Source organism: Neolamprologus multifasciatus, chromosome 14 (assembly GCF_963576455.1).
Source record: "Neolamprologus multifasciatus chromosome 14, fNeoMul1.2, whole genome shotgun sequence".
NCBI lineage: Eukaryota > Metazoa > Chordata > Actinopteri > Cichliformes > Cichlidae > Neolamprologus > Neolamprologus multifasciatus.
The window spans coordinates 7,170,343-7,197,798 of record NC_140452.1 but is presented as its reverse complement, the minus strand read 5'-3'; the positions used below and the strand labels follow the sequence as shown (position 1 = coordinate 7,197,798).

The following is a 27,456-nucleotide window of genomic DNA, read 5'->3' as shown; positions in this document are numbered from 1 at the left end:
ATTAACAGCACTAAATGAATGTTCTTTGACCCGTAAGACTGGAAAAAAGTTTCTATTTAAAAAATGAATATTGAAAAGACAGTTTTATTATTACAGCCACTGCCTTTAACATTCTGAGATTAATTAAAAAATAAATTCAAAAACTGATTTCAAAATGTGTTTACATGCAAATTGAAAAAAAAAAATTGAAACTGCAAAGGGATGCTTTGTTTTAGGCTCATATATTAAGAATTAAGACTTTATATATATGGATAAAGATAACAATAAAATTGTTGTAAATTGTTCCCAGCCAATAGAAGAAAAAGCAAATGATAAAGCTGCTTCTAAATGCAAAGACATTAAACACTACTGGAAAATCTCTCAGACTGTCATTAGAGAGCAGTCTGAGGGACCTTCAAGGTTTGTGATTCTTTTTTTCAGAGAACTGGTTTGTCAGTAAGTAGAGTTGATCTCTAATCTGGATCACATTTGCAGCATGAGTTACCATGGTCATGTACCCTGGTAATAAGTAAACCACCTTCCACCAAGGTTCACCCTGAAGTTACGTGAATAAGACAAAATTCTGTAGCACAGGCCTCAGCTCTTTCTTACTAACAATGCTGCAATCATGGCTGGGACCAATGTTGTTGTTTTTTTTCTTTTCACGAATGTTCAGGAAATAATTACTAACTGTTAGTTAGTCTCTGCTTAACAGCAGAGTTTTCCCTTTCCCCAAACCCCCCTGGACACCAAGCCCAATTCTTATTGTTAGTAATAAAGCATTCAATCTATCTGATTCATTCTCTGCAATCTGTTTGCTGCTTTTGGGTTCTCTCAATAACCGTTACCCTTAAGTCATCTTATATTTGACTCAATTCTCTCAATTTGTTGCCCAAACAATGACACTTGTGAATGGAATCTGACAATTTCACTACTCAAAGAAACATTAACAAATACTGTCATTTAAGATATTATACATCTATACAACAACTGAAAGCTATTGAATGGCATGTATAAATTATGTAGACAGTAAAATGGTCCACATCAGTTTTCCATATTTCCATATTTGGCCATCACTGAATGTTTTAACTCAGGGTGAGCCAACACCTCCTCAACTCACCCACAGGCCAACCTTATGTGATTTAGATGCAAGCAGGGGCGACTTTAGCCCATTTTTGGGGGTGCTTCAGCCCATTAACCTTATAACTCTTGTAAAATCAAATGATCCGTCAATCAAGGATAATGTTGGATCAATGTTTCAATATTTATCTTTTATTAGATGTTCGTGTGGTTTGGTTATTTGCCTTTTGGTTGAAAGTACACTGAGAGAGGACTTTTTGTTAGTGATCTTAATAGTATTTTTTTCATATTAATATAATTTTTCATCTAATTGAATCTATTTGTGTATGATTGTCAGTCAAAAGAGGGAGAGAGGAAAGAGGGGAACGTGAGGAGAAAGTACAATGTCAGGAAGAACCAGGTAAGAAAACAGACAGGGAATAGTGACAGGCAAAACAGAAACTGTTAAACTGACAAAGAGAAAAAAATGATTTTACTCACACAATCTGGAAGTTGTGTTCTCCCTATAGTAAAGCTGCTATACAGAATCTGCTAAACAAACTGGGTTGAAACATTTTTGACCCTCTTTAACAACATTCCAACATAACATTATAATTGATTGGGGAGATTAAAATTAATTATATATTTTATGTGGTTCAGCCACAACTCTACTAAAACCTCAGCCAGAAATAGGTAGGCCAACTTTTGGACCGCCCAGTTGTCTGTATGACTGCCGCAGTACGTAGATCACATTTGCACACTATCAGAAAGTGCCAAACGGTGCCCTGGTGGAGTGAGGAGCTGTAAAGAGTAGTAGAGTGCTCTGTTTATATTCTAAAAATGTTTTAAGCTAGCTTTTTTCAAAGATTCTGTACAGCAGCTTTAAATGTTTTCCAAAAGCACACATACACTTATCAGTGTTTCTCAAACTTTTTACAGTGAGTACCACCTGATAAAAATGTTAAGCTCTCCTAAGTACCACTATGAAAGCATGAAACTCATAAATATTACAACACAAAATTAGTATTATTAAATTAGTAAAATTAGTATCTGCAGTAAAGATTTTTTCATGCATGGTATACATTCTACCACAGGCAAAGTTGCCTCCATTTTTATATATATATTTTTTAAATATTTTGTAATAATTTATTTGTAATAATTTATTCTGTTTTGGGAGTGTTTTTTTATGTATCAGTATTATATTATACATACACATTAAAATTGAATCCCTGTCCAAAAAATGCACTCAGTTTACTTTTCACTCACTATGAGCATCATTCATAATTTTCCCCCAGTAATTAAGGAACTATATGTATTTTTTTTATTCCAATCCATTCTTCTTTTGCAGCATTTAAATAACCTTTACCAGATTTGATGGTTTTGTTACAGACTTTTCAAAAAAGTGTTTTGCATTTCTTTCACAAATGTGGGGATTAAATTGTGTTAAAATGCACAAAACAGTGATGTCATGTTTTGAGACAAGGACTCAGGCACAGAGAGACTTGATGAATTTAAGAACCTTATGATTTAATGAAGAAATTTGTAGACTTGCACAGAGATGGTAAAATTATGATGACTGATAACGGAGATGAAGACAACAGACAACGAGGACAGGGAGGATGCAGGGACTGACAGAGACAGGGAAGAAGTCTCATTGTGACGAGTAAAGTGTATCTTGGCTGGCTGGGCAGCTCTCTGGGTGCTCAGCACCCCCAAAGCTCTGATCCTAGAATCGCCCCTGGATGCAAGGTGTTTTCAAACCTTTGAGCCAAATTTATCCTATACAAAACATGCAGCAGTCTGTGCCAGGCTTACTTTAAGACTGTTGGTTCCTGTCGAGCCTACACAGTACTGGTCAGTGCTGTATCAAAGCTTTAAATGCTAGAAAGAAAAAAATAAAACTCTATGCATGGGTGGTATTTAGGTATTAATAATTTATATTTTACTATGACCTGACACATGAGTTTTCTGACAAATATATAACAATGAAGGATTTAACATTTTTGAGCAGAGGCCTGTGCTGCGAAAAGAAATGAAACATACCCAGTGCATGAACTAGTGAGGGTATACTGTAGGACAAATACATACTATAGGGAAAATATGAAATGATTACCCATACAGCAGAGCACTACATTTTAATATTAATGCTTATAGAACAACAACATTGTTTTGTGTGGTTTTTAGAACCAGACACAGGAGAATAATGATATAAGTGTGTGACTCTAGGAAAACAGCTTAACAAACATTAATTTAAAGCAGTGGTTCAACTTAAAATTACAAACTAACGATTTGTTCAAGCAGTGTTATCCTCTCTCCTGTTGCACTTTGCTGTGATTGGGTGATCTAATGATGACTCATAAGAAACAATAAAATGACACAAGCACCAGATATATTAAAACACTTCACTGTGGTGTCATACACTATGCTAGAGGACCACTGGTTTAAGCACAAAGTTTTTATGAGTTTACCGTGGATAATGCAATCAACTCTTGTTGGTTATTTTCTTTGGGTGTTTTTTAATGTCTTCTTTAATACGATTTGTATTGTGTTCTTTGATGTTAACAGTACTAAGTCACTAAGTGTGGAGGGAAATGTTGTGGAAAAAGAAGGAGCTGCGATGACAGAGCCAATGCATGGTTTAAAGATCAGGGGAACGAGAAGTGTTGATTCTAGTTTATCTCAGTGTGTAAAACTGGGAGGCAGTGAGCTCCCAGCCTTGCACTCTGATGGGGATGTTGTGATTGGAGGGTTTTTCCCTCTGCATTATGTTGTCACTGAGCCACAGAACAGCTACAACAGTAAACCTCAAATTACATCATGCAGCAGGTGTGTGTAGTATAGTGCTTTTTTTTCTTCTTCCTTAGAACACTGAAAAGTCAAAAAAGGCATAAGCTTTGACCATATTGCCATGTTTCTATAAGACTGTTTAAATGATATTGTTTTATTAAATTAATAAATACGTTATTGAGTTTTTCTTATCTACAGCTTTTATCAAAGAGCCTTTCGCTGGATGATGACTATGGTGTTTGCAGTGGAGGAAATTAACCATAATTCAAGTCTGTTACCAGGTGTTAAACTAGGCTACCATATCATGGACTGCTGTGACCATATCCCCACCGGCCTGCAGGCTCTTTTTTCGTTACTCAGACACTCTAAAACTGTCGACAGTAAGGTTGAAAAATCAGCAGATACTGAATACAATGGTATCAACGGGGAAGGGTTAAACACTGTAAGACTAACTACAAAAGAAATAATGACCTCATTGAAAAATAGAAATGAAATCTCAAATAGTCTTAAAAACACTGGATATTACCTAAATGAAAGTACAAGAGAAGAAATAAAGACAAAAGAGTCTTCCACATGTCTATATTATTCTCCGGTGCCTGCTGTGATTGGTCTTGCATCCTCTTCCCCTACAAGAGCTGTCGCTCACACACTTGGACCTTTCAACATACCACTGGTAATAAACTGTACAACTTTATTTAATAGTGTTGTGTATTTTGTTTGTGTTTTAGCTCAATAATACAGAAAGAAATCACTTTCTCTCTAGGTGAGTTATTTTGCCACTTGTAGCTGTCTTACTGACAAGCATTTGTACCCATCATTCTTGAGAACTGTGCCAAGTGATCTCTTTCAAGTTAGAGGTCTTGTAAAGCTTGTCACATTTTTAGGCTGGTTCTGGGTGGGCACAATAGGAACTACGGTGAGATAAAAACTTTTTTAAATGCTACAATAAGACAGCTTTAGACAGCAACATGATTTATAAATGTTTTCTGTATATAAATTTCAGGATGACTACAGCCTTTATGGCATCCAAGCATTCTCTAATCAGTTTGGAAGGCAAGGTGGATGTGTGGCATTTCATCTCACCATCCCGACATCGCCCACAATAGCTGAAATACAAGAAATGGCAGATAAGCTGGAGAGTTCAACTGCTCGGGTTGTGGTGGTGTTTGCTACAGAAGGGAAGCTCCTAAATCTGTTCTTAGAAGTAAGTAGTGATATATAGTGTTATTATGCTCATAATTGTTTTCATGAAAATTGCTGCATTCTTTTATCTATGCTTTTCCAGCTAGCTCAAAGGAATGTGACAGGGATACAGTGGATAGCCAGTGAAGCTTGGGTGACCTCGAGCCGACTGGCCTCACCCCAGTTCCTCCACATTCTACAGGGAACACTGGGCTTCACTTTCCCTGGAGTCAGCATCCCAGGCTTGAAAGAGTTTCTTTTGAATGTGCGACCCTCTCCCAAACCAGGAATGGAATTTTTCAATATGTTCTGGGAAGAACATTTTGGTTGTAAGCTAGAGTTTGAAAGCCAAAGAGCCAAAGAATATGAAGCAGATGATTTCAATGTTAATGATAGTTTTCGTTACAACTCAGGTTTCCAAAACAATTCTCTTTATATGGTCGGATTTAATGTGGGACAAAAAAGTTTATTTAACATGTCAGCTCATAAAGATGGTGAATATGATTTTGAAAAGCCTGTATGCACAGGGTCAGAGGATTTGAGAAACACTGATAGCAGTTATAGTGATGTATCTCAGGTTCGAATATCCTACAATGTGTATAAAGCTGTGTATGCCATTGCCCATGCTCTGCACACTTTTTTGAACTGCGATTCAGCAGGACCTAGCGGGGGATCGTGTGAGAAACACAGCTCATTTTCAAATGGTCAGGTAATTGTAATTATTATAAAATATTTAAATCAACATTCATGGGATTCATGTGTAGGGTTTTTTATTTGCCATTCTTTTGTTTTTCTAATTCTCTTTTCATGTAGTTTCTTCAATATCTGAATATGGTCAATTTCACCAACCAGTTTGATGATAAAGTATACTTTGACTCCAATGGAGAGCCAGTCCCCCTTTATGACATTATTAACTGGCAGAAGGACAGCAAGGATAAAATCAGGTGGAATATAATACTTTAAAGTGCAAATGAACTGCATGTTGAAGTAATCATGAACAATAAACTATAGTTACATTTATTTTACTTATCTGAGGATAACTGCAATTTTTGATAAAACGCTACAATACATAAATTCTTTGGCCTTTTGAAATATTTTATGCTACTTTGTGCTAGATTTATCAAAGTTGGAACATATGATGCTTCAGCACCACAGAGAGAGCAGTTGCAAATAAAAAAGAACACAATTGTATGGACAAAAGGACAGCTACAGGTAGGTCATAGTTATCCTGAACGTATTTGTTATGAAACTGTTCAATTAACTTGATATACTATCTTAAATAGCAGAAACAACATGTTGATGGCTATTATTTTACTTTTCTCTGTTCCTTGTTCAGGTTCCTGTATCTCAGTGTAGTGCTCCATGTCCCCCTGGCAGCAGGCAGGCCACACGCCAAGGAGAGCCCAAATGCTGCTTTGATTGTTTGCCCTGTGCAGATGGAGAGATCAGCAACCAGACTGGTAGCCAATATATGTTATTTAGTATTATTTTTTTAAAGAAGATAAATAAATAAATTATTATGTAGTGCAATGAAGAAGGTCGTTGAATTTAAAAATGGGCACTTGGAGAACCATCACGATATGTTGATATGCAAGGAAAACTTCCATAATGTTTACACACATATATTTACGTTTTGTGTTCCCAAAGGTTCCACTGAGTGCACAAAATGTCCTGAGTACTTCTGGTCAGACAAAGAAAAAGTGAAATGTGTTGCAGGGGAAGAAGAATTCCTCTCTTTCTATGATGCCATGGGTATCATCCTGGTTGCACTCACCCTGCTGGGATTCATCCTGACATCTATCATCACCATTGTGTTTCACAGTTTCCGCTTTACACCCATCGTCAAGGCCAACAACTCAGAAATAAGTTTCTTGCTTCTCCTGTCACTCAAGCTCTGTTTCCTGTGTTCTTTGGTGTTCATTGGTAAGCCGTCTTGGTGGACATGTAGGCTCCGCCAGGCAGCATTTGGGATCAGCTTTGTCTTGTGTTTGTCCTGCCTCCTTGTTAAGACTATTGTAGTCCTCCTGGCTTTCCGGACTAATGTACCTGGTTCCAGGGGTCAGAAGCTTTTTGGAACATCTCATCAGAGGATTCTGATCATCTGTGCGACAGCTCCTCAGGTAGGAGGAACAGTCACTGTCATTTAAAGATCAGTTTGTGTCTTGCTGGTATTCTTCTATCATCCTATCCTCCCCTCAGATTTGTCTCTGTTCTGGCTGGGTGTTGGGAGCACCTCCCTTTCCATTCAGGAACCCAAACTACCAAGCTTTAACTGGAAAAGTGAGTATTAAATACTGAAAATATGACTTCTGTAATTTATTTTCTTGATTTAGTTGCCATAAACCATCAGAAAAGATGAAAATGTCCATATCTTTATCTACAGTGGCTTTCAAAAGTATTTGGCCCCCTTGAACTTTTCCACATTTTGTCACATTACAGGCACAAACATGAATCAATTTTATTGGAATTCCACGTGAAAGACCAACACAAAGTGGTGTACACGTGAGAAGTGGAACGAAAATCATACATGATTCCAAACATTATTTACAAATAAATAACTGAAAGGTGGGGTGTGCATAATTATTCAGCCCCCTAAGTCAATACTTTGTAGAACCACCTGTTGCTGCAATTACAGCTGCTAGTCTTTTAGGGTCTGTCTCTACCAGCTTTGCACATCTAGAGACTGAAATCCTTGCCCATTCTTCTTTGCAAAAAGAGCTCCAGCTCAGTCAGATTAGATGGACAGCGTTTGTGAACAGCAGTTTTCAGATCTTGCCACTCGATTGGATTTAGATCTGGACTTTGACTGGGCCATTCTAACACATGGATATGTTTTGTTTTAAACCTTTTCATTGTTGCCATGGCTTTATGTTTAGGGTTGCTGTCCTGCTGGAAGGTGAACCTCCGCCTCAGTCTCAAGTCTTTTGCAGACTCCAAGAGGTTTTCTTCCAAGATTGCCCTGTATTTGGTTCCATCCATCTTCCCATCAATTCTGACCAGCTTCCCTGTCCCTGCTGAAGAGAAGCATCCCCAGAGCATGATGCTGCCACCACCATATTTGACAGTGGGGATGGTGTGTTCAGAGTGATGTGCAGTGTTGGTTTTCTGCCACATATATAGTGTTTTGCATTTTAGCCAAAAAGTTCCATTTTGGTCTCATCTGACCAGAGCACCTTCTTCCACATGTTTGCTGTGTCCCCCACATGGCTTGTGGCAAACTGCAAACGGGACTTCTTATGGTTTTCTGTTAACAATGGCTTTCTTCTTGCCACTCTTCCATAAAGGCCAACTTTGTGCAGTGCACGACTAATAGCTGTCCTGTGGACAGACCTGAGCTGTAGATCTCTGCAGCTCGTCCAGAGTCACCATGGGCCTCTTGGCTGCATTTCTGATCAGCGCTCTCCTTGTTCGGCCTGTGAGTTTAGGTGGACGGCCTTGTCTTGGTAGGTTTACAGTTGTGCCATGCTCCATCCATTTCTCAATGATCGCTTGAACAGTGCTCCGTGGGATGTTCAAGGCTTGGGAAATCTTTTTGTAGCCTAAGCCTGCTTTAAATTTCTCAGTAACTCTATCCCTGACCTGTCTTGTGTGTTCTTTGGACTTTATGGTGTTGCTGCTCCCAATATTCTCTTAGAGAACCTCTGAGGCCACCACAGAGCAGCTGTATTTGTACTGACATTAGATTACACACTGGTGCACTCTATTTAGTCATTAGCACTCATCAGGCAATGTCTATGGGCAACTGACTGCACTCAGACCAAAGGGGGCTGAATAATTATGCACACCCGACTTTGCAGTCATTTATTTGTAAAAAATGTTTGGAATCATGTATGATTTTCGTCCCACTTCTCACGTGTACACCACTTTGTATTGGTCTTTCATGTGAAATTCCAATAAAATTGATTTATGTTTGTGCCTGTAATGTGACAAAATGTGGAAAAGTTCAAGGGGGCTGAATATTTTTGCAAGCCACTGTGTATATCTATATGTAGGGATATATGTGTAAAGAGAGGAATGAAAAATATCCATACAAAATCTCTCTGTATTCATACTTTTTAACATCATTAGATTGTTGTGGAGTGTAAAGAGCCATGGCCTCCTGGATTCTATCTGCTCCTTGGTTACATTGGCCTACTGGCCTTTGTCTGTCTTCTCCTGGCATTCTTTGGACGAAAGCTACCGGACACATTCAACGAAGCAAAGTTCATCTCCTTCAGCATGCTGATTTTCTGGGCTGTGTGGATTTCTTTTATTCCAGCTTATGTCAGCTCTCCTGGGAAATTTTCTGTGGCAGTGGAAATATTTGCTATATTAGCATCCAGTTTTGGGTTGTTACTATGTATATTTGTCCCCAAATGTTACATTATTTTACTGCACCCTGAGAGGAATATTAAGAAAGGCATGACTGGGAAATATCCAAGATGAGCATTTTGTATTTTCAGTGTTTTTCAGAATAATTAATAAAGTACTCACATTTGAATTTGAAGCAAAATAAAATACCATATGAGAAATGTCTTTTTTGTGATTCTGAATAGTATTTTCCTTTTAGGCCTTTTTTAAAATAAATATTTACAGTACGAGTACAAGTATAAAAAAGGACATGTCTAGAAACTTTGAAAAATAACATGAAATAGGTTATCATAAAATAAAATGACAGTACACTGCTGTTATTGAATATCAGTGATGGGTCAAGGATAAGGCAAATATAAATATACAATTAGAGCTGAGTACTATCATAAAAAGAGGAGAGAAGACAAAGACAGCAACAACCAAGATACATGAAACCAAATATCACAATCAAACAGGAAAAGAGAAATTAAAAACAGAGACAGGAAGACTAAAACTATATCAATTATATATATGAACAGCGCACTGTATAGAAAACATCACCGCAATGAAATAGCCATAGAGTCAGCAATGGACCAGACCAGACCTGGTTCTGAGGGCCTCAGGGATTGTAAAGTTGGAAACTAAGAGACAGATTCACTGATGTTTTGCACCAATACAAACTGAGTTTTGGTGTAAAAGAAAAAAAAACTAAGCTACTCTGGCTACTGAAAAAGAGAGCACATTGAAAAGCGGTAGGAACTCTGAGATTTTTGCAACTGACCATCTCACAAACACATTTCTGGGAGTTTCTTTCTCGAGACCTAAAATATAGGGAGGGCAATATTTACTAATGTTTGACATATGCAATTTACTCCTAATCTTGCCAATATTTAATGTGAAATAAAGCATGCTGGATTTTTTTTACGCTTAATACAATGGCAGCTGCTGTATTTCTGCACAGAGGAAGCACTGAAAGGATTTAAGAACTTGTGCTGAGAGTGAGATTTTTCTCCCAATCACAGGGGCACTCATGTCAGTTTATTTGGAATGCAAGATGAAGATGTGTTTTAAAAAGTGTCAGCTGCACGCTGATCAGCACTTTCTATCTGTTTCTCTCTCTCTTCCACTCTCTTTCTCCCCTTCTCTCTCGCCGGGGCGGAACTCACTGTGGGTTCACGCCCTCGGCCCACGCCTTCGGGAAATGAGACACCTGGGTCTCATCAAGATGATCAGTATTTAAGCCTTGAGGTGACTGCTGTTCGTCGCTGGATCGTTGTCGACCACGCGCTAGTGAAAGCCAAGCTACAGCAAGTTCAGCTGAGTGTGTTTTTGGTGCATCGTATTTAATCACGTCTCCCTGTCTGCAGAGTTCCCTGGATTTCTCCCCGTGTGATTCCCGAGTGGCGAGTGTTGGAGTGAGAGCATGTGATCGTTTGTGTGGATTATCTGAAGAACGCGTATAACCTATACTTTTTTTGTAACAAAAAAGTATAGGTTAAAGAAGTAACACAATACCAGCAGCAGCAATAAAACTTCTTCAAGCATTTCAGTTTTTATAATTGAGTTCTCTTCAACATACTGTAGCTTCTGTGACAGGAATTTCACCATATGTGCAATGGGGTTCCAAGCAAAATGGCTGGAGAATGGCAAGAACAGAGGGATGGCAATAATGATTTTGGACACTATCCTGATAAAAATTTAGGTGTGGGGTGAACATCAATCTGATTGTTGCATTTACAATCAAGGTTACAAGGTTATAGCTAGGCAAACCATATGACAAAACCAGATCCAGAGTGTGTCCATGTTTATGTGTGGGACCAACGACAGAGTGCAAAACATCAAAAGCATCAAGTAGGTTTAAAAAGTCCTTTGACAACGCTTAGTAGGATAACACACAATAATATTCATATGACCAATGATTAAAACTTGTCATACTTTAGCATTATTTTAGCCAAGAACTCCTGTTATATTTAGGTGGACAGGAAATCACTGCACAAAGAACAGGATTCAATTCAATTCAATTCAACTCAATTTTATTTAGCGCCAAATCACAACAAAAGCCCCCCTTAAGGGGCTTCATAGATACAGAGAAAAACCCAACAATCATATGACCCCCTATGAGCAAGCACTTTGGCGACAGTGGGAAGGAAAAACTCCCTTTTAACAGGAAGAAACCTCCGGCAGAACCAGGCTCAGGGAGGGGCGGCCATCTGCTGTGACCGGTTGGGGTGAGAGAAGGAAAACAGGATAAAAGACATGCTGTGGAAGAGAGACAGAGGTTAATAACAGATATGATTCAATGCAGAGAGGTCTATTAATACATAGTGAGTGAGAAAGGTGACTGGAAAGGAAAAACTCAATGCATCATGGGAATCCCCCGGCAGCCTACGTCTATTGCTGCATAACTAAGGGAGGATTCAAGATGACTTCTACCAAGCTCAAACATATTCAGTTGAAAACTGGAGAAAGTGAAAGTTGACAGCTGACTAGAGAGAAAAGTATTTTTATAAACTGCAACCACTCCTCCACCTTGGCCCGTAGTCCTCTGTGAGTTAAAATATGAACGGTCTGGCGGTAACGGTTCTGAGAAATAGCTTAACTCAACGTCACCTAGTCAGGTTTCTGTCACACAGAGGAAATCCAGATTATGACAAGTGAAAAAATCCTTCAGTATGAACGTTTTATTTGCGTTACCCAGGGCAATCCAAGCAGGGTCCATCAGGCCTGTGACAGCCACCCAAGGAACCTGTGTTAATGCCGAAGATTCCGCAGATTCACTCCACTGCTGCCAAGAAAATAGAATAAACGTACATGTGTGGGCAGCATTGTTTAATGTTGTGTAAATATGTAGTTTCTAAATTTTTATTTAACTTTACTATGACTGCTACCATGACTGCTACCATTATATTAACTAGCAAAACGTCAGCCTACAGGCAGTTTTTGCCAGTGCTGCAGTGCTTTTTCAAAGTCTTCATTCCATATTTATGGTTGACTCTAACAAAGTGGGTAACTTCACAGATGCAAATTAAGTTACAGATGAGCAATGTGCTTTGTAGTTGAGATGTGAATAAAACAAACAGAGAACATAAGGTCACATTTGCGGATGATGATGATGAAATGAACATTATATATATGAAAATCAGATGAATTGAGATTTATATATTTTTTTAACTTATAGATGTTAACAAATGCTTTATGTGTAACCACGTTTATGCAAAGTTTGGATCAGACGGCCCACCCGTTATGGAAGGTATTTTATACATACATACACATTCATACACTATGATCATTATAATTGCGGCACTCTGGCTCTGTTTCACTCTTCTGTACCACCTTTAGGAGTCAGTCCAGCAACAGGTATTTGAAACGCGAGCAAGACCAGGTACTTTTGTTTCAAAAAAGATTAACATGGCAACACATGGTCAAAAAACTGTGTTGCTTCCAGCTTATCCAACTCCCCGACTACTTAAGCATAAATACTTAACAACAAACATGTATATTTCTTCTTTTAATCATTTTACCACTACCAATAAACTATCCTTTGCTCTTACAATCATTATGGTAAGATGAAGCAATTCAGACTCAGAGAAATGGATAGAACAAATGGAATCATTCTTAATAATTTCCTGTGGTTTTTTTTGTTTTAATATGTATGATATATTTTATCTTTGTTACCTCTAGGATGACAGTGTTTCAGTTTAATAACTCAAGGTTCACGTGAACTGTGTTGCATGCAGTTTGCTGTGATTGGGTCATCTTGTGATGACTCACACAAAAAAACATGGCAGTTTTTAATGCACCTCATGAGCCTGTCACAGACTCTGTTGAAGGAGTATTTTTCTCAGCACATACATAGTTTTTATGGGGTTACAGTGGATTATGCATTGCACCCTTTTTGATAATTGTGTTTGGCTGCTTTTTTGTATCTTTACTTGTGTTTGTATTGTTTGCGCTGATGTTCCTCAGACTGTAGGTGAAAGAAAACTACTGAGTGTGGAGGGAGATGCTGTGACACAGCCTGATTTAAGGATCAGAGAAGTGAGAAACGTTAGTTCTAATTTACCTCAGTGTGTAAAGCTGGGAGGCAGTGAGCTCTTAGCCTTGCACTCTGATGGCGATGTTGTCATTGGGGGTTTTTTTCCACTGCATGTTGCATCTAATCCACAGTACAGCTACAACAGCAAACCCCAAACTACACCTTGCAGCCGGTGAGTGCAAAGGTACTGTTAATATCTGCTGATTTTGATACTATTCCCATGTTCCTATGAGGTTGATTTCTGTATGATAAAATAAATACTTTTTCCACTTGCAATTAATTAATTATTTTATTTCATTTTTTTAAAGCTTTTATCAACGGGGCTTTCGTTGGATGATGGCTATGATATTTGCAGTGGAGGAAATTAACAGTAATTCGAGTCTGTTACCAGGTGTCAAACTAGGCTACTGGATTATGGACAGCTGTAACCATATCCATAACAGCCTGCAGGCTCTTCTGTCCTTACTCGGTCATTCTAAAGCTATCAGCAGTGTGGTAGAAAACACAGCAGAAACGGACAGTGGTATTGAAATGGAAGGATTAAAGACTGGTGAAACAACACAAAGGGAAAGAATACTAACTCGAAAAAAGAGATGTATTAAAGCTAATATCACAATGCTGAATATTCTTAAAAATACTGTAAATGACATAAAAGTAAATGCAACAGAAGAGATAAAAGTAAACCAGTCATCCACATGTCTGTATTATTCTCCTGTGCCTGCTGTAATTGGTCTTGCATCCTCTTCCCCCACAAGAGCTATAGCTCAAACACTTGGCCCTATTAACATACCACTGGTAATACACCACACAGCTTTGTTTTTTAAAGTTATATACTTGATTTGTGTTTTCTCTCAATGATAAAAATGAACTCACTTTCCATCTAGGTGAGTTATTTTGCCACTTGTACCTGTCTTACTGACAAGCGCTTATATCCATCATTCTTGAGAACTGTGCCAAGTGATGTCTTTCAAGTTAGAGGTCTTGTAAATCTTGTTACTTACTTTGGTTGGTTCTGGGTGGGCACACTAGGCACAACGGTGAGATCAAAACCTTTTTTAAGTGCTATGACATGACTTATAAATCTTTCATATATATATATATATATATATATATATATATATATATATATATACATTTTTTTTTTTTTCAGGATGATTACAGTCTTTATGGCATACAAGCATTCTCTATTCAATTTAGAAAAGAAGGTGGGTGTGTGGCATATCACCGCACTATCCCAACATCACCCACAGTGGCTGAGATAAAAGAAATAGCAGACAAGCTGCAGAGTTCAACTGCTCGGGTTGTGGTGGTGTTTGCTACAGAAGTGGAACTGCTAGATCTGCTTTTAGAAGTAAGTATGTTTGTTGATTTATTATGTGACTTAAAATAAAACTTTATATTCACATTTTTTTCACATTTTTGATTTTATAAAACTATTATAAGACAAAGAAACTGCAACATAAATTGTGTCCGTTTTCATGATTACATAATATTATCCAGCTTGCTAGGAGGAATGTGACTGGGATACAGTGGATAGCAAGTGAAGCTTGGGTTACCTCTAGCCGGCTAGCCTCACCTGAATTCCACCCTCTCCTAGTGGGAACACTGGGGTTCTCTTTCCCCGGAGTCAACATCCCAGGCTTTCAAGAGTTTCTTTTGAATGTCCGACCCTCTCCCAAACCAGGAATGGAATTTTTCAATATGTTCTGGGAAGAACATTTTGGTTGCAAGCTAGAATTTGAAAGCCAAAGAGCCAAAGACTATGAAGCAAATATTGTTGATAACTTCACTGATATGTATAGTTTTCGCTACAACAGGAACGGAGATGATCGTTTATTTAATGGGAGAGTGGAGGAAAAACACGTGTGCACAGGTTCAGAGGATCTGCGATACACTGACAGCAGTTATAGTGATGTATCTCAGGTTAGAATTTCCTATAATGTGTATAAAGCTGTGTACGCCATTGCTCATGCTCTTCACAAGTTTTTGAAGTGTGACTCAACAGGACTTAATGAGGGATTATGTGAGATGCACAACTCATTTGCAAATGGTCAGGTAAGTGAAATTATAACAAAATATACCATGAGGATAATGTATACTTTATACTTTATTGATCCCCGTAGGGAAATTCCTCTCTGCATTTAACACATTCACTCAGGGAAGCAGTGTTAATGTGATCTCATGTGTTTTTGTAGGTTTTTAAAATATTTTCTAATGATCTTTTCTTGTAGTTTCTTCAAGATCTGAAAATGGTGAATTTCACTAACCAGTTTGATGAGAAAATATACTTTGACTCCAATGGAGAGCCAGTCCCGCTTTATGACATTGTTAACTGGCAGGAGAGCAGCATGGATAAAATCAGGTGGAATATAATACTTCCGCATATAATTGAACAGTGAAAGTAATCACCAAAAATATGCAATATTTCTATTTCATGATGCAGTTCTATTGCATGTATTATTTGGTTAGAATGCATTTTGAAATAATTTACTGTTTTTTATCATAGCTTTATCAAAGTCGGAAGCTATGATGGTTCAGCTCCACAAGGACAGCAGTTGAAGATAGTGACAAACACTATTGTTTGGACAAAAAAGCAATCTCAGGTACATCAGAGTTAACCTCAAAATATTTATTTCTGTGCCTTTAAATTATTTTTATTTTACTCTGGACAACAATCTCATAATTCCACTATGTGAAATAATGAGGTTTCCAATCCAATCTAGGATTTCCAATCATGCCGAAAAGTTGGTTCTGTTAATCTGGACATAGTGTTTTTAGTGGGAGAAATGTTTCATCACTCGTCCAACTGACTTCTTCAGTCCCACCTGACTGCAGGTTTCCTTACATCTTTCACCATTTTACAATGCTGTGATTGCAGCCATTCCCCAACTCTGCGAATAGTATTCATGGCCACTGATCAATGATAGACAATTATTTGATCAGTGGCTGTTGATCAATTGTGGACAACCACATATTGATGATCAAGAAGCTGACCTCACAGCCCGTTGTTCATTCAGTGGGCTAGTTTCAGTCATTGTGCAAAGGTACTGTTTACAAGGTAGGGAACCCTGCAGTCAGCTGAGAGCTTTTTGGAATTTACATACCTGGATGATTGAGCATACATCAAGATATTTCATTATGTCAACTCTTAAGGACAAAACAGACAAAACAAAACAAAAAAACAAAAACAATACACATTTCTTCATTTGTTTTTTTTTTCTACTTTAAATGGGGAAAAGTCTTTGATACACCATGTCAGTTTGTTAGAAACTGCATATCAATGCCCGTTATTAAACCTTTCTGTGTTCCTTGTTCAGGTTCCTGTATCTCAGTGTAGTGCTCCGTGTCCCCCTGGCAGCAGGCAGGCCACACGCCAAGGAGAGCCCAAATGCTGCTTTGATTGTTTGCCCTGTGCAGATGGAGAGATCAGCAACCAGACTGGTAACCTATATAAGTTCAAACACACAAACAAACAATATCCTCCTTTAGCATTATGTAGTGCAATCAAGAAGGTCATTAAAGTAACAGAAATGTTGCAGAGTGGAAAAATTATGAAAACGTGATCATATATCTGTTTTATTTGTTCCCAAAGGTTCCACTGAGTGCACAAAATGTCCTGAGTACTTCTGGTCAGACAAAGAAAAAGTGAAATGTGTTGCAGGATTAGAAGAATTCCTCTCTTTCTATGACACCATGGGAATCATCCTGGTTGCACTCACCCTGTTGGGATTCTTACTGACCACCATCATCACTATTGTCTTTCACAGTTTCCGCTATACACCCATCGTCAAGGCCAATAACTCAGAAATAAGTTTCTTGCTTCTCCTGTCTCTCAAGCTCTGTTTCCTGTGTTCTTTGGTGTTCATTGGTCAGCCATCTTGGTGGACATGTAGGCTCCGCCAGGCAGCATTTGGGATAAGCTTTGTCTTGTGTTTGTCCTGCCTCCTTGTTAAGACTATTGTAGTCCTCCTGGCTTTCCGGACTAATGTACCTGGTTCCAGGGGTCGGATGCTGTTTGGTACATCCCAGCAGAGGATTCTGATCATCTGTGCGACAGCTCCTCAGGTAGGAGGAACAGTCACTGTCATTTAAAGATCAGTTTGTGTCTTGCTGGTATTCTTCTATCATCCTATCCTCCCCTCAGATTTGTCTCTGTTCTGGCTGGGTGTTGGGAGCACCTCCCTTTCCATTCAGGAACCCAAACTACCAAGCTTTAACTGGAAAAGTGAGTATGAAGAACTGAAAATCTGAATTCTGTCATTTATGTTTTCATATTGCCATCAGCCATCACAAAAGCCAGTAACACACAGTAACATAGAGGAACCAAACATAATGATTTAAAATCCTCAGTGTATTCATTCTTGTTTGAAATCCTTAGTCTTGTAATTTATTTTCTTGATTTAGTTGATATTGCCATGAACCATCCAAAAAGATGGAAATATCCATATCTGTATCTATATTTATATATGTGGAAAGAGACAAATAAAAAATATTCATAAAAAAATCCCTGTTTTTATACTTGTTTAACATCTTTAGATTGTTGTGGAGTGTAAAGAGCCATGGCCTCCTGGGTTCTACCTGCTCCTTGGTTACATTGGCCTACTGGCCTTTGTCTGTCTTCTCCTGGCATTCTTTGGACGAAAGCTACCGGACACATTCAACGAAGCAAAGTTCATCTCCTTCAGCATGCTGATTTTCTGGGCTGTGTGGATTTCTTTCATTCCAGCTTATGTCAGCTCTCCTGGGAAATTTTCTGTGGCAGTGGAAATATTTGCTATATTAGCATCCAGTTTTGGATTGTTACTGTGTATTTTTATTCCCAAATGTTACATCATTTTACTACACCCTGAAAGGAATATTAAGAAAGGCATGACTGGGAAATATCAAAGATGAACATTTATATTCTCAGTGTTTGTGAGAGTAAACAATTTATACAGTTATCATATTCTAATGTGAAAAAAAAATAAATGTCATGAGCATTACACTATAGTTAAAAGTTTTTACTTTCCATCCTTGATTTCAGCATTTACTCTGTCCTTCAGGGAGCATTGTCTAAATGTTAGACAATCTGAACAGGGGGGTTGAGCCACCATAGAGAAACCTTTTTTTAAAAAAAACAAACATTTGAAACCAGGTCAATTATCTAATTTAGTTATTGTTATATGAACTCACAACTGGTGTTGATACTGCACAAACATTTGTCTTTAACTATTTAAAAATTTACTGAAGTCTTTCAAACACAGAAACCATTTACTTCTCTAAAATGAAAGACTAAATATGATGCCTGTTGACAACACCTCTCAAGATTTTCACAATGTGTTTTTTTTTTCCTATATACAAATTAGGAATTATAAGAAATGTTATACATTAAATAACCTTAAATAAATTAACCCAGTTATTAAGTCTATACCACTCATATTCTTTTCTAGACATTCACTGCGGAACATCTATATGTCTTCAAAATATAAAATAAGCCTCTTGTTATAATACATATCTACTTGTACACTGTACTCCAGTTATTATAATATAATTTACCTAAAGCTTAGTCAATACAAAGCTAAAATATTATTATATAATAATGTATTTGAATTAGTCAAGAAACACTCAACACTGAATAACTAACTGGAGAGACTGACGGCGGTGTTTCAGAGAATCACCAGGAGGCAAAGCAAAGTGGTGATCTTACCAGGAGACTGGCAATAAAACTTTTCTGGAAATTGATAACAGAGGCAGGTGTCCTCCTCTCCAACTGGGAAAGCTCAGACTGACACTGGGAAAATGGAGTCGGTTCAGACTCTGCAATAGCTGGTGCTGACTCTAGAACTGAAGTTGAAAACTTTGAGGTTGTAGGAGGTTGGTGATCTTTCTGGGTTCTGGAGAGAGACATTTGGGAGCACCGATAGTTTTAAAAGAGCCCACCAACAATCCAGTATCACAGCAAAACGTGTAATAAACATGCCGGGGTCCATCCCTCAGGTCATCTGTCAGTGATAAGAGCAGAACCTCCTGCTCTTTACACAGTGAACCAAATTTCCATTCGGTATTGGGTGGGTGTGGCCTTATCTTTCCTAGCTTTATTCTACAACACCTATTTCTATAGTTAGAATATATAAAAATGTGTATTTAAAATTATGAGGTATTTGTGAAATATATAAATAATAATGTACACCTGTATTAAAGATAAAAATTCACTTCTAACATGAGCCAAGCATTTATTTAAACTTGATTAAATAACAACCTATTTTCTAATGTAATTTTTTTAATGCTCCAACTTTTATTTTTGTCTTTGTCAGTCAATTGTGATCCCCCCCCCCCCCCCCCCCCCCCCCCTTCATTTATGTTATGTTTGTATTTTTTAATTTTGAGTTTTGAATTTGGATTTTTGCAGACATGGAATGTAATTATACATTTTGTTCTTAAATCAAACTGACTTGACGTAATGGGATTCCAATAAAAAAAAGGTTGAAGTCTAAGCAAAAATAGCATTAATGGTTACCATTAAAAGCAAGTAATACAGGAAGCAAGCCATCCATCCAACAAATAAAAGCAAATGTTGACTACTTAAAAAACACATGCCACACAAAAGAAAAATAATTGCAGCAAATGTGCCTCATATCAGGATTTTAGTTTTCACTGACAGTATAGACTTAGAGTTACCTGGTCTGGATCAGTTCAGCTACAGATACAGCTCTACGTATAAGTTAGTCAGCTATGCAATGTAACATTTGGGTCTCATTTGAATCACACAGCACTTGTTGTAGCTAGTGTCAAGCTGACTTATGGAACTCTGCTCTATGTCTGGCCCACACAACAATAAATAAGCAAAAAATGATCCAGACTTTTTGGGACCTGCTCAGTGTCTTCGGCTTTCTGAAAAATATGACATAATCAATATGTTAACATTGACTGCACATGTGTGAGCAGAATTGTTCATTACAGTGTGAATGTGTAGTTACATATTAATTTACTATTTTTGTTACAGTTAAATGAAGTAAATATATACTCAGAAGCCATGAATAAAATAAATATTTTGTTATTAAATTCCCATAGCTTTAAAATAAAATATTTGTGACTTTGTCTTTTATTCTTGTCACCTCACAGTGTTTGAGTTTTGTAACTTAAGGTTCATGAGAGTCATGTCAACCTATCTCTGATTGGGTAATGTCATAATGACTCATCTGGAACAATGCAGTGACACGAGTTTTTAACTCACTTCACTGGCTTGTCACAGATGCTGTTGGAGGGCCATTGTTTTCAGCATACAGTTTTTTATGGGGTTACGGTCAATTATGTATTCAGCCCTTGTTGGTAAATGTCTTTTAATGCTTTATCTGTTTTTTAATTCTGTTTACATTGTGTTCTCTGACGTTTCTCACACTGTAGATGAAGGAAAACCACTAAGTGTGGAGGGACACTTGATGAGAAAAGAAGAAGTTATGAAAGAGACACAGCATAGTTTAAGGATTGGGGACGTGAGAAGTTCCAAATCTAGTTTACAAGATTGTGTCAAACTGGCAGGCAGTGAGCCCTTAGCCCTGCACTCTGACGGTGATATTGTGATTGGAGGATTTTTCCCTCTGCAACATGTTGTGCCAAAACCACAGCAAAGCTACAACAGTGAACCCCAAATTCCACCTTGCAGTGGGTGAGTGTAAGGGTATTATTAATCTATGCTGGGTCTTCATTTTGTTTTGTTTTTTCTCCCTTAAATATGAATGAATGAAATATCAGTATTTTATGAAAAACTATGTCAGTTGCTATGTTGCTATGCTATGTTTACATGGAATTGTGGCACTGTGACTGATGAACAAATGTAAATTATACTTATATTACATAATTTATAATCATAATTTTTTTAATTAATTTAATTTCTTTATACTAAAAATTTAAATACTGTTTTAAAAAAAAATGTCTGCAGCTTTCGTGAAAGACCCTTTCAATGGATGATGACAATGGTGTTTGCAGTGGAGGAAATTAACCGTAATTCAAGTCTGTTACCGGGTGTTAAACTAGGCTACAGGATTATGGGCAGCTGCAACCATATCCATAACAGCCTGCAGGCTCTGTATTCTTTGCTCACTCACTCAAAAGCTGTTAGCAGTGAGGTAGAAAAAACAGCAGAAATTGAAAACAGTGGTATTGAAATGAAGCAATCAAAGACTGTGGCAATAACAGCCAAGTCAAAAATACTAACCATACTGAAAGAGAAAAGTGCTGAAGTTAAGACAGCAATTCATCACAATCCTGGAAACACTGAAAATGACATAAAAGTAAATGCAACAGAAGAGATAAAGGCAAGACAATCTTCCACATGTCTGTATTATTCTCCTGTGCCTGCTGTGATTGGTCTTGCATACTCGTCCCCTACAAGAGCTGTAGCTCAAACACTTGGACCTTTCAATATACCACTGGTAATAATCTGTACAACTTTGTTTAATAATGTTATATATTTGGTTTGTGTCTCAATAATATAGAAAGAACTTGCTCTCCTTCTAGGTGAGTTATTTTGCCACTTGTACTTGTCTTACTGACAAGCATTTGTACCCATCATTCTTGAGAACTGTGCCAAGTGATCTCTTTCAAGTTAGAGGTCTCGTAAATCTTGTCACTTACTTCGGCTGGTTCTGGGTGGGCACAATAGGAGCTACGGTGAGATAAAAACTTTTTTAAATGCTATAATGGGACAGTTTTAGACAGCAACATGATTTATAAATGCTTTCTGTATATACATTTCAGGATGACTACAGCCTTTATGGCATCCAAGCATTCTCTAATCAATTTAGAAGGCAAGGTGGATGTGTGGCATTTCATCTCTCTATCCCAGCATCACCCACAACGGCTGAAATACTAGAAATGGCAGATAAGCTGGAGAGTTCAACTGCTCGGGTTGTCGTGGTCATTACTTCAGGAGTAGATGTACTACATCTGTTCTCAGAAGTTAGTATCTTGATTGATGCATTTTGTAAATAATAACATCTTAATTAATAATGTAACAAATCCTATTTTGGGTATTTTTAAGTATATACGTGAATAGTCTTCACAGTTGTTTATGTTGCCTTTCCAGCTAGCTCAAAGGAATGTAACAGGGATACAGTGGATAGCAACTGAAGCCTGGGTGACCTCGAGCCGGCTGGCCTCACCTGACTTCCACTTTCTCCTGGAGGGAACACTGGGCTTTTCCTTCCCTGGAGTCACCATCCCTGGCTTGAAAGAGTTTCTTTTGAATGTCCGACCCTCTCCCAAACCAGGAATGGAATTTATCAATATGTTCTGGGAAGAGCAGTTTGGGTGTAAGCTGGAGTTTGAAAGAGACAGAACCAAAGAATATGAAGTGAATACTCTGGAAAGATTGAATTATATGGATACTTTGAATTACAAACTAGGCTCTCAAAACAATTCTAGCTATATGGTTGGGCTTACTGTTGGACCAAAAAGATTGTTTAATATGTCAGCTGATAGAAATTATGCAGGTTCTTTGGCAAAACCTTTATGCACAGGTTCAGAGGATCTGAGACAGACTGACAGCAGTTATAGCGATGTATCTCCGGTCAGAATATCCTATAATGTGTATAAAGCTGTGTACGCTGTTGCCCATGCTCTGCACACGTTCTTAAACTGTGAATCTGTGGGACATAATAGGGGGTTGTGTGAGAAACACAGTTCATTTTCGAATGGCCAGGTAATTGAAACAATTACAAAATATCCAAATCATAATTCATGTGATTTTTTTTTCTTTTGAGTTTGTAATTTTTAAAAAATATTTTTTATTTGTTTCGTTTAATATTTTATTTTTTATAATTCTCTACTGATGTAGTTTCTTCAACATCTGAAGATGGTCAATTTTACCAACCAGTTCAATGAGAAAGTATATTTTGACTCCAATGGAGAGCCAGTCCCTCTCTATGACATCATTAACTGGCAGAAGGATAGCAAAGACAAAATGAGGTTTAGTATAACTTTTAAGTGAATATTACATGTGAAACACTGTATGTATTAATCCTAATTTGAACTATGAACACCTACTCTAAAAATTGTCATAGATTTAACTGTCCATTTAAGATGGAGTGAATAAATAGGTGTTTCAAATCACAGTTTTTATAGCACAAGTAGTGTAATCATTCCGGTTACAGAATTTAATGTCCATAACTAGATTGGTTGCTGCTAATAGTTCAATGATAGTTTATGTTGGTTAACTTGTGACAGAACCAACAGCTCAATGTTAAGAAGGAAACTAAACCAAAAAAACAGTTTTGGGGAGGTCACTTTAGGCTTCAGCAACAAATATAATGTTAAAAACATGGAAAGACTGTCATTTCACTTTCACTCATTTATCTTTTAATTCAATAAAAGGACTAGATGTTACAATCCCTGATAATGCATTTCTTCAAATGGAGAAAGTCTTGAGGGATAGCTACTATGAGGAAAGGCCGCCTGGAAACTTTCCCAGCGGGACACATCGTTGTGTGCCTCAACTTCACAGGGTGTTTCGTTCTTTTATCACAAGCTGTTCTGCCATTTTTCAGTCTCTTTTTAACTTCCTTGGTTAGGTTTAGGGATTAGAAATCTGATCTAGATTTTAATAAAAAATAAATAAATAGTACACATCATCAGTATTGGACCTTGGATTCATTGGGTGTTTCAGTCATTATCACTAGACACCCTCATCCGAGGAGGCCCTGCTGGGGTTAATCAGGCCCCGGAGTGTGTCATTGCTTCATGTTAAATTGTTATTTCTTCTCTACTTTCTTCTATTTAGTTTTCTACAAGCTTCCCAAGTGATGTCAGCCCTCTTTAGCCAGTGTCATTGGTTCTTCCTCATTTTCTAAATGCATTGAAACTACAGACTCTACTTAAAGCTAAATTTGTAGAGTAATTTATAGATGATGACTGTGTGGAGGAGAAGCTGTTCTAGTCCGATGCATCAGTAGTTAACCAGACTGAAAAGCTACAAACACTTTCCCCTCAGTTTGTTTTTTCCTCATTGGGTCAGATATACTGACTGAACAGTAGATCATCCCAACCAGTTGGCAGTATAATAGGTTATGACATCTGAATCAGAATACTTCATTAATCCCTAAAGAAATTATGTTGTTACAGCTCCTTCAAGACATTGTATATTATATTGTATTGTATCATTTAACTAAATTAAATAATACATTATAACACACCGTTTACAAAATAGCAGAAATAGCTCTAATATATGCAAATAGCTCAATTATAAATATCCAGAATATTACATTCTTACAGTTGATATATATATATGATTGATTTTTACTCTAATCTGTAAAACGTATTTGTTATTTTCACTGTAGAGGGTGTGCAAAAGCGTGTAACTAATGCACTGTGTACTGTGAATTCATGGACAATTTTAAATCTGTGACACTTTGTTAGAATAGGTTTCTGTGGACAAAGTTTTTTATGTCCCTTTGAAAGATCTGTCTGTTACAACAACCATGAACAAGAAGTTATGGGTATTTACTTTATAACCCAAAACTTTGGTTTGGTTTTATTCTGAAATATTTTAAGCCAGATTTATCAAAGTTGGAAGCTATGATGGTTCAGCTCCCCATGGCCAACAGTTGCAGATAATGAAGAACACTATTGTATGGACAAAAGGAGAGAGGCAGGTAGGTTATAGTTATTGTAAATGTATTTCTTATGCCACTTTAAAATTAAACATTTTTTAAGCTGTTGAAAATTATTTGATCAACTATGTCAAATACTCAGTAAGAAAATCTTTTCACTTTTTTTCTGTTCCTTGTTCAGGTTCCTGTATCTCAGTGTAGTGCTCCATGTCCCCCTGGCAGCAGGCAGGCCACACGTCGAGGAGAGCCCAAATGCTGCTTTGATTGTTTGCCCTGTGCAGATGGAGAGATCAGCAACCAGACTGGTAGCCCATATCATATTAAAGAATGAAAATGTTGCACTGTTAAAAAGTATTGAAAACATATTGATTTGAATGAAGAGTTCCTGAATTTTAATCCACATATGTCTTGTTGTCTTGTGTTCTCTGCTCCCAAAGGTTCCACTGATTGCATTAAATGTCCTGAATACTACTTGTCAGACAAAGAGAAGGTGAAATGTGTTGCAGGGGAAGAAGAGTTCCTCTCTTTCTATGATGCCATGGGTATCATCCTGGTTGCACTCACCCTGCTGGGATTCATCCTGACATCCATCATCACCATTGTGTTTCACAGTTTCCGCTTTACACCCATCGTCAAGGCCAACAACTCAGAAATAAGTTTCTTGCTTCTCCTGTCACTCAAGCTCTGTTTCCTGTGTTCTCTGGTGTTCATTGGTCAGCCGTCTTGGTGGACATGTAGGCTCCGCCAGGCAGCATTTGGGATCAGCTTTGCCCTGTGTTTGTCCTGCGTCCTTTTTAAGACCATTGTGGTTCTCCTGGCTTTCTGGACTAATGTACCTGGTTCCAGGGGTCGGATGCTGTTTAGTACAGCTCAGCAGAGGATTCTGATCATCTGTACCACAGTTCCTCAGGTGGGAAAGATATCAAACTGTCAGCAAATTTTAATGTCAGTTTTTGTAGCCACTTTCTGTAACTATTATTTAATGCTGCTCCAGATTTGTCTCTGTGCTGGCTGGGTGCTAGCCGCACCTCCGTTCCCATTCAGGAATCCAAACTACCAAGCTTCAACTGGAAGAGTGAGTAGGAAGTTCTAAAACACCAATTGTTGCAATTTATATTCTTGGACAATAATATCACTAAGTTATACAGTAAGATGTCTTCAAATCCTATAGAAGAGGACTTCAGTGTTTAGTGTAGACATCAGAGCAGAAACAAATAAATCATATAAAATGAACCATTTCTCTGTATACATACTAATTGTTAGATTTTATTAGATTGTGGTGGAGTGTAAAGAGCCATGGCCTCCTGGATTCTACCTGCTCCTTGGTTACATCGGCCTGCTCGCCTTCGCCTGTCTTGTCCTGGCATTTCTTGGACGAAAACTACCAGACACGTTCAACGAAGCAAAGCTCATCACCTTCAGCATGCTGATTTTCTGGGCTGTGTGGATTTCTTTCATTCCAGCTTATGTCAGCTCTCCTGGAAAGTTCTCTGTGGCAGTGGAAATATTTGCTATATTATCATCCAGTTTTGGATTGTTACTATGTATTTTCATCCCCAAATGTTACATTATTTTACTACGACCCGAGAGAAATATCAAGAAAGGCATGACTGGAAAATATTCAAGATGAATTTTTTATTTCTATTTCAGAGTAAAATATATATATATATATATATATATATATATATATATATATATATATATATATATATATATATATTATTTTAATGTGAAAAAAAGAAAAACTTTGTGTTTGTTGTACATTTATTGTGTTGGAAAACCCAGTTGTGTTTAATACTGTAGTAATCACTTACTAAAATAATGTTTGAATGTGAAAGTAAATAAAATATATGAAACATGTTTCAGTGATTCTGGTCATTTTTCTTCTCTTGTTAGTTCTGTTACTTGTTTTAACTAAAATTATTTGTTAAAAACTATTATTTTCTACCTCATCTACAGCCCAACTGTGTGCAACAAATCCTGCTTACACATGGATTCAGTCAGCCCCAAAGTGATTAAACCACCAAGAGTCTCTGTACTGTCCACACACGTCTTCGATAAAACAAAAGCCCTGCCTAATGAGGCAAACACTGTGTTAAACACTAACATGGTTAGTGTTTAACACACTAACCATGTTAGTGTGTTAAACACTGGTTAGGCACAGAGGAAGAATAAACCTTCCTGTTGTGAAACTGACATCAGCTCAAGGTGTGTCCCTTTTTCTATTCTTTATCACAGGTTAGTAAATGCATTTAAATGAATGTATACTGCAGACCTTACAAACGGACGATGTTGTTTATGTGGGTAATGAGCGCAACTCACTAAAGAAATGGATTCGTTCTGAGTTGTGTCTGAATTGTGGGTTAAGGCTGCAGGCTAAATTATGCTAATGCTAGCGGACTTGGCTAATGTGGGATACTGAGTGTGTGTGGGGAAGCTAATCTGACCTGTGAGAGACCTCTGGACTGTGAACTCTTAATGTATTATGCACTCTGATAA

General features: G+C 37.5%; 4 protein-coding genes and 1 long non-coding RNA gene across 5 annotated transcripts in view; 4 read left to right on the top strand and 1 right to left on the bottom strand.

The window, feature by feature from the left end:
* The window catches only part of LOC146503408 (uncharacterized), a 276,290-nt gene that overhangs the window by 173,147 nt on the left and 75,687 nt on the right, over nucleotides 1–27,456 (bottom strand). The gene's annotated exons all lie outside the window — the stretch shown is intronic.
* On the top strand, nucleotides 486–9,479 carry LOC146503419 (extracellular calcium-sensing receptor-like). Its single transcript, XM_085131064.1, has 11 exons — nucleotides 486–501; nucleotides 4,008–4,498; nucleotides 4,589–4,741; nucleotides 4,829–5,029; nucleotides 5,111–5,716; nucleotides 5,821–5,951; nucleotides 6,123–6,219; nucleotides 6,344–6,467; nucleotides 6,655–7,127; nucleotides 7,207–7,287; nucleotides 9,076–9,479. Exons 1-11 carry the CDS (start codon nucleotides 486–488, stop codon nucleotides 9,430–9,432), a joined length of 2,730 nt encoding a protein of 909 aa, XP_084987190.1. The 3' UTR covers nucleotides 9,433–9,479.
* Nucleotides 11,896–18,486, top strand: LOC146503418 (extracellular calcium-sensing receptor-like). Its single transcript, XM_085131063.1, has 14 exons — nucleotides 11,896–11,910; nucleotides 13,303–13,544; nucleotides 13,681–13,862; nucleotides 14,043–14,167; nucleotides 14,257–14,409; nucleotides 14,523–14,723; nucleotides 14,873–15,124; nucleotides 15,227–15,427; nucleotides 15,604–15,734; nucleotides 15,879–15,975; nucleotides 16,690–16,813; nucleotides 16,965–17,437; nucleotides 17,517–17,597; nucleotides 17,909–18,486. Exons 1-14 carry the CDS (start codon nucleotides 11,896–11,898, stop codon nucleotides 18,263–18,265), a joined length of 2,634 nt encoding a protein of 877 aa, XP_084987189.1. The 3' UTR covers nucleotides 18,266–18,486.
* Nucleotides 22,346–24,205, top strand: LOC146503417 (extracellular calcium-sensing receptor-like). The gene has a single exon (XM_085183836.1). It carries the CDS (start codon nucleotides 22,422–22,424, stop codon nucleotides 23,109–23,111), a length of 690 nt encoding a protein of 229 aa, XP_085039962.1. The 5' UTR covers nucleotides 22,346–22,421; the 3' UTR covers nucleotides 23,112–24,205.
* Nucleotides 24,722–26,331, top strand: LOC146503416 (extracellular calcium-sensing receptor-like). Its single transcript, XM_085183835.1, has one exon. The coding sequence runs from the start codon at nucleotides 25,361–25,363 to the stop codon at nucleotides 26,048–26,050; it is 690 nt and encodes a 229-aa protein (XP_085039961.1). The 5' UTR covers nucleotides 24,722–25,360; the 3' UTR covers nucleotides 26,051–26,331.

What these genes read in the sequence shown, in the direction of transcription:
- LOC146503419 (XM_085131064.1), top strand. An exon ending in TCCTAAATCTGTTCTTAGAA is followed by an intron (nt 5,030 to 5,110) that starts GTAAGTAGTGAT and finishes ATGCTTTTCCAG; the next exon opens with CTAGCTCAAAGGAATGTGAC. An exon ending in AGAGATCAGCAACCAGACTG is followed by an intron (nt 6,468 to 6,654) that starts GTAGCCAATATA and finishes GTGTTCCCAAAG; the next exon opens with GTTCCACTGAGTGCACAAAA.
- LOC146503418 (XM_085131063.1), top strand. An exon ending in ACTCATTTGCAAATGGTCAG is followed by an intron (nt 15,428 to 15,603) that starts GTAAGTGAAATT and finishes CTTTTCTTGTAG; the next exon opens with TTTCTTCAAGATCTGAAAAT. An exon ending in AGCAGCATGGATAAAATCAG is followed by an intron (nt 15,735 to 15,878) that starts GTGGAATATAAT and finishes TTTTTATCATAG; the next exon opens with CTTTATCAAAGTCGGAAGCT.
- LOC146503417 (XM_085183836.1), top strand. Translation starts at nt 22,422, where the DNA reads ATGTTGCCTTTCCAGCTAGCTCAAAGGAATGTAACAGGGATACAGTGG.
- LOC146503416 (XM_085183835.1), top strand. Translation starts at nt 25,361, where the DNA reads ATGTCTTGTTGTCTTGTGTTCTCTGCTCCCAAAGGTTCCACTGATTGC.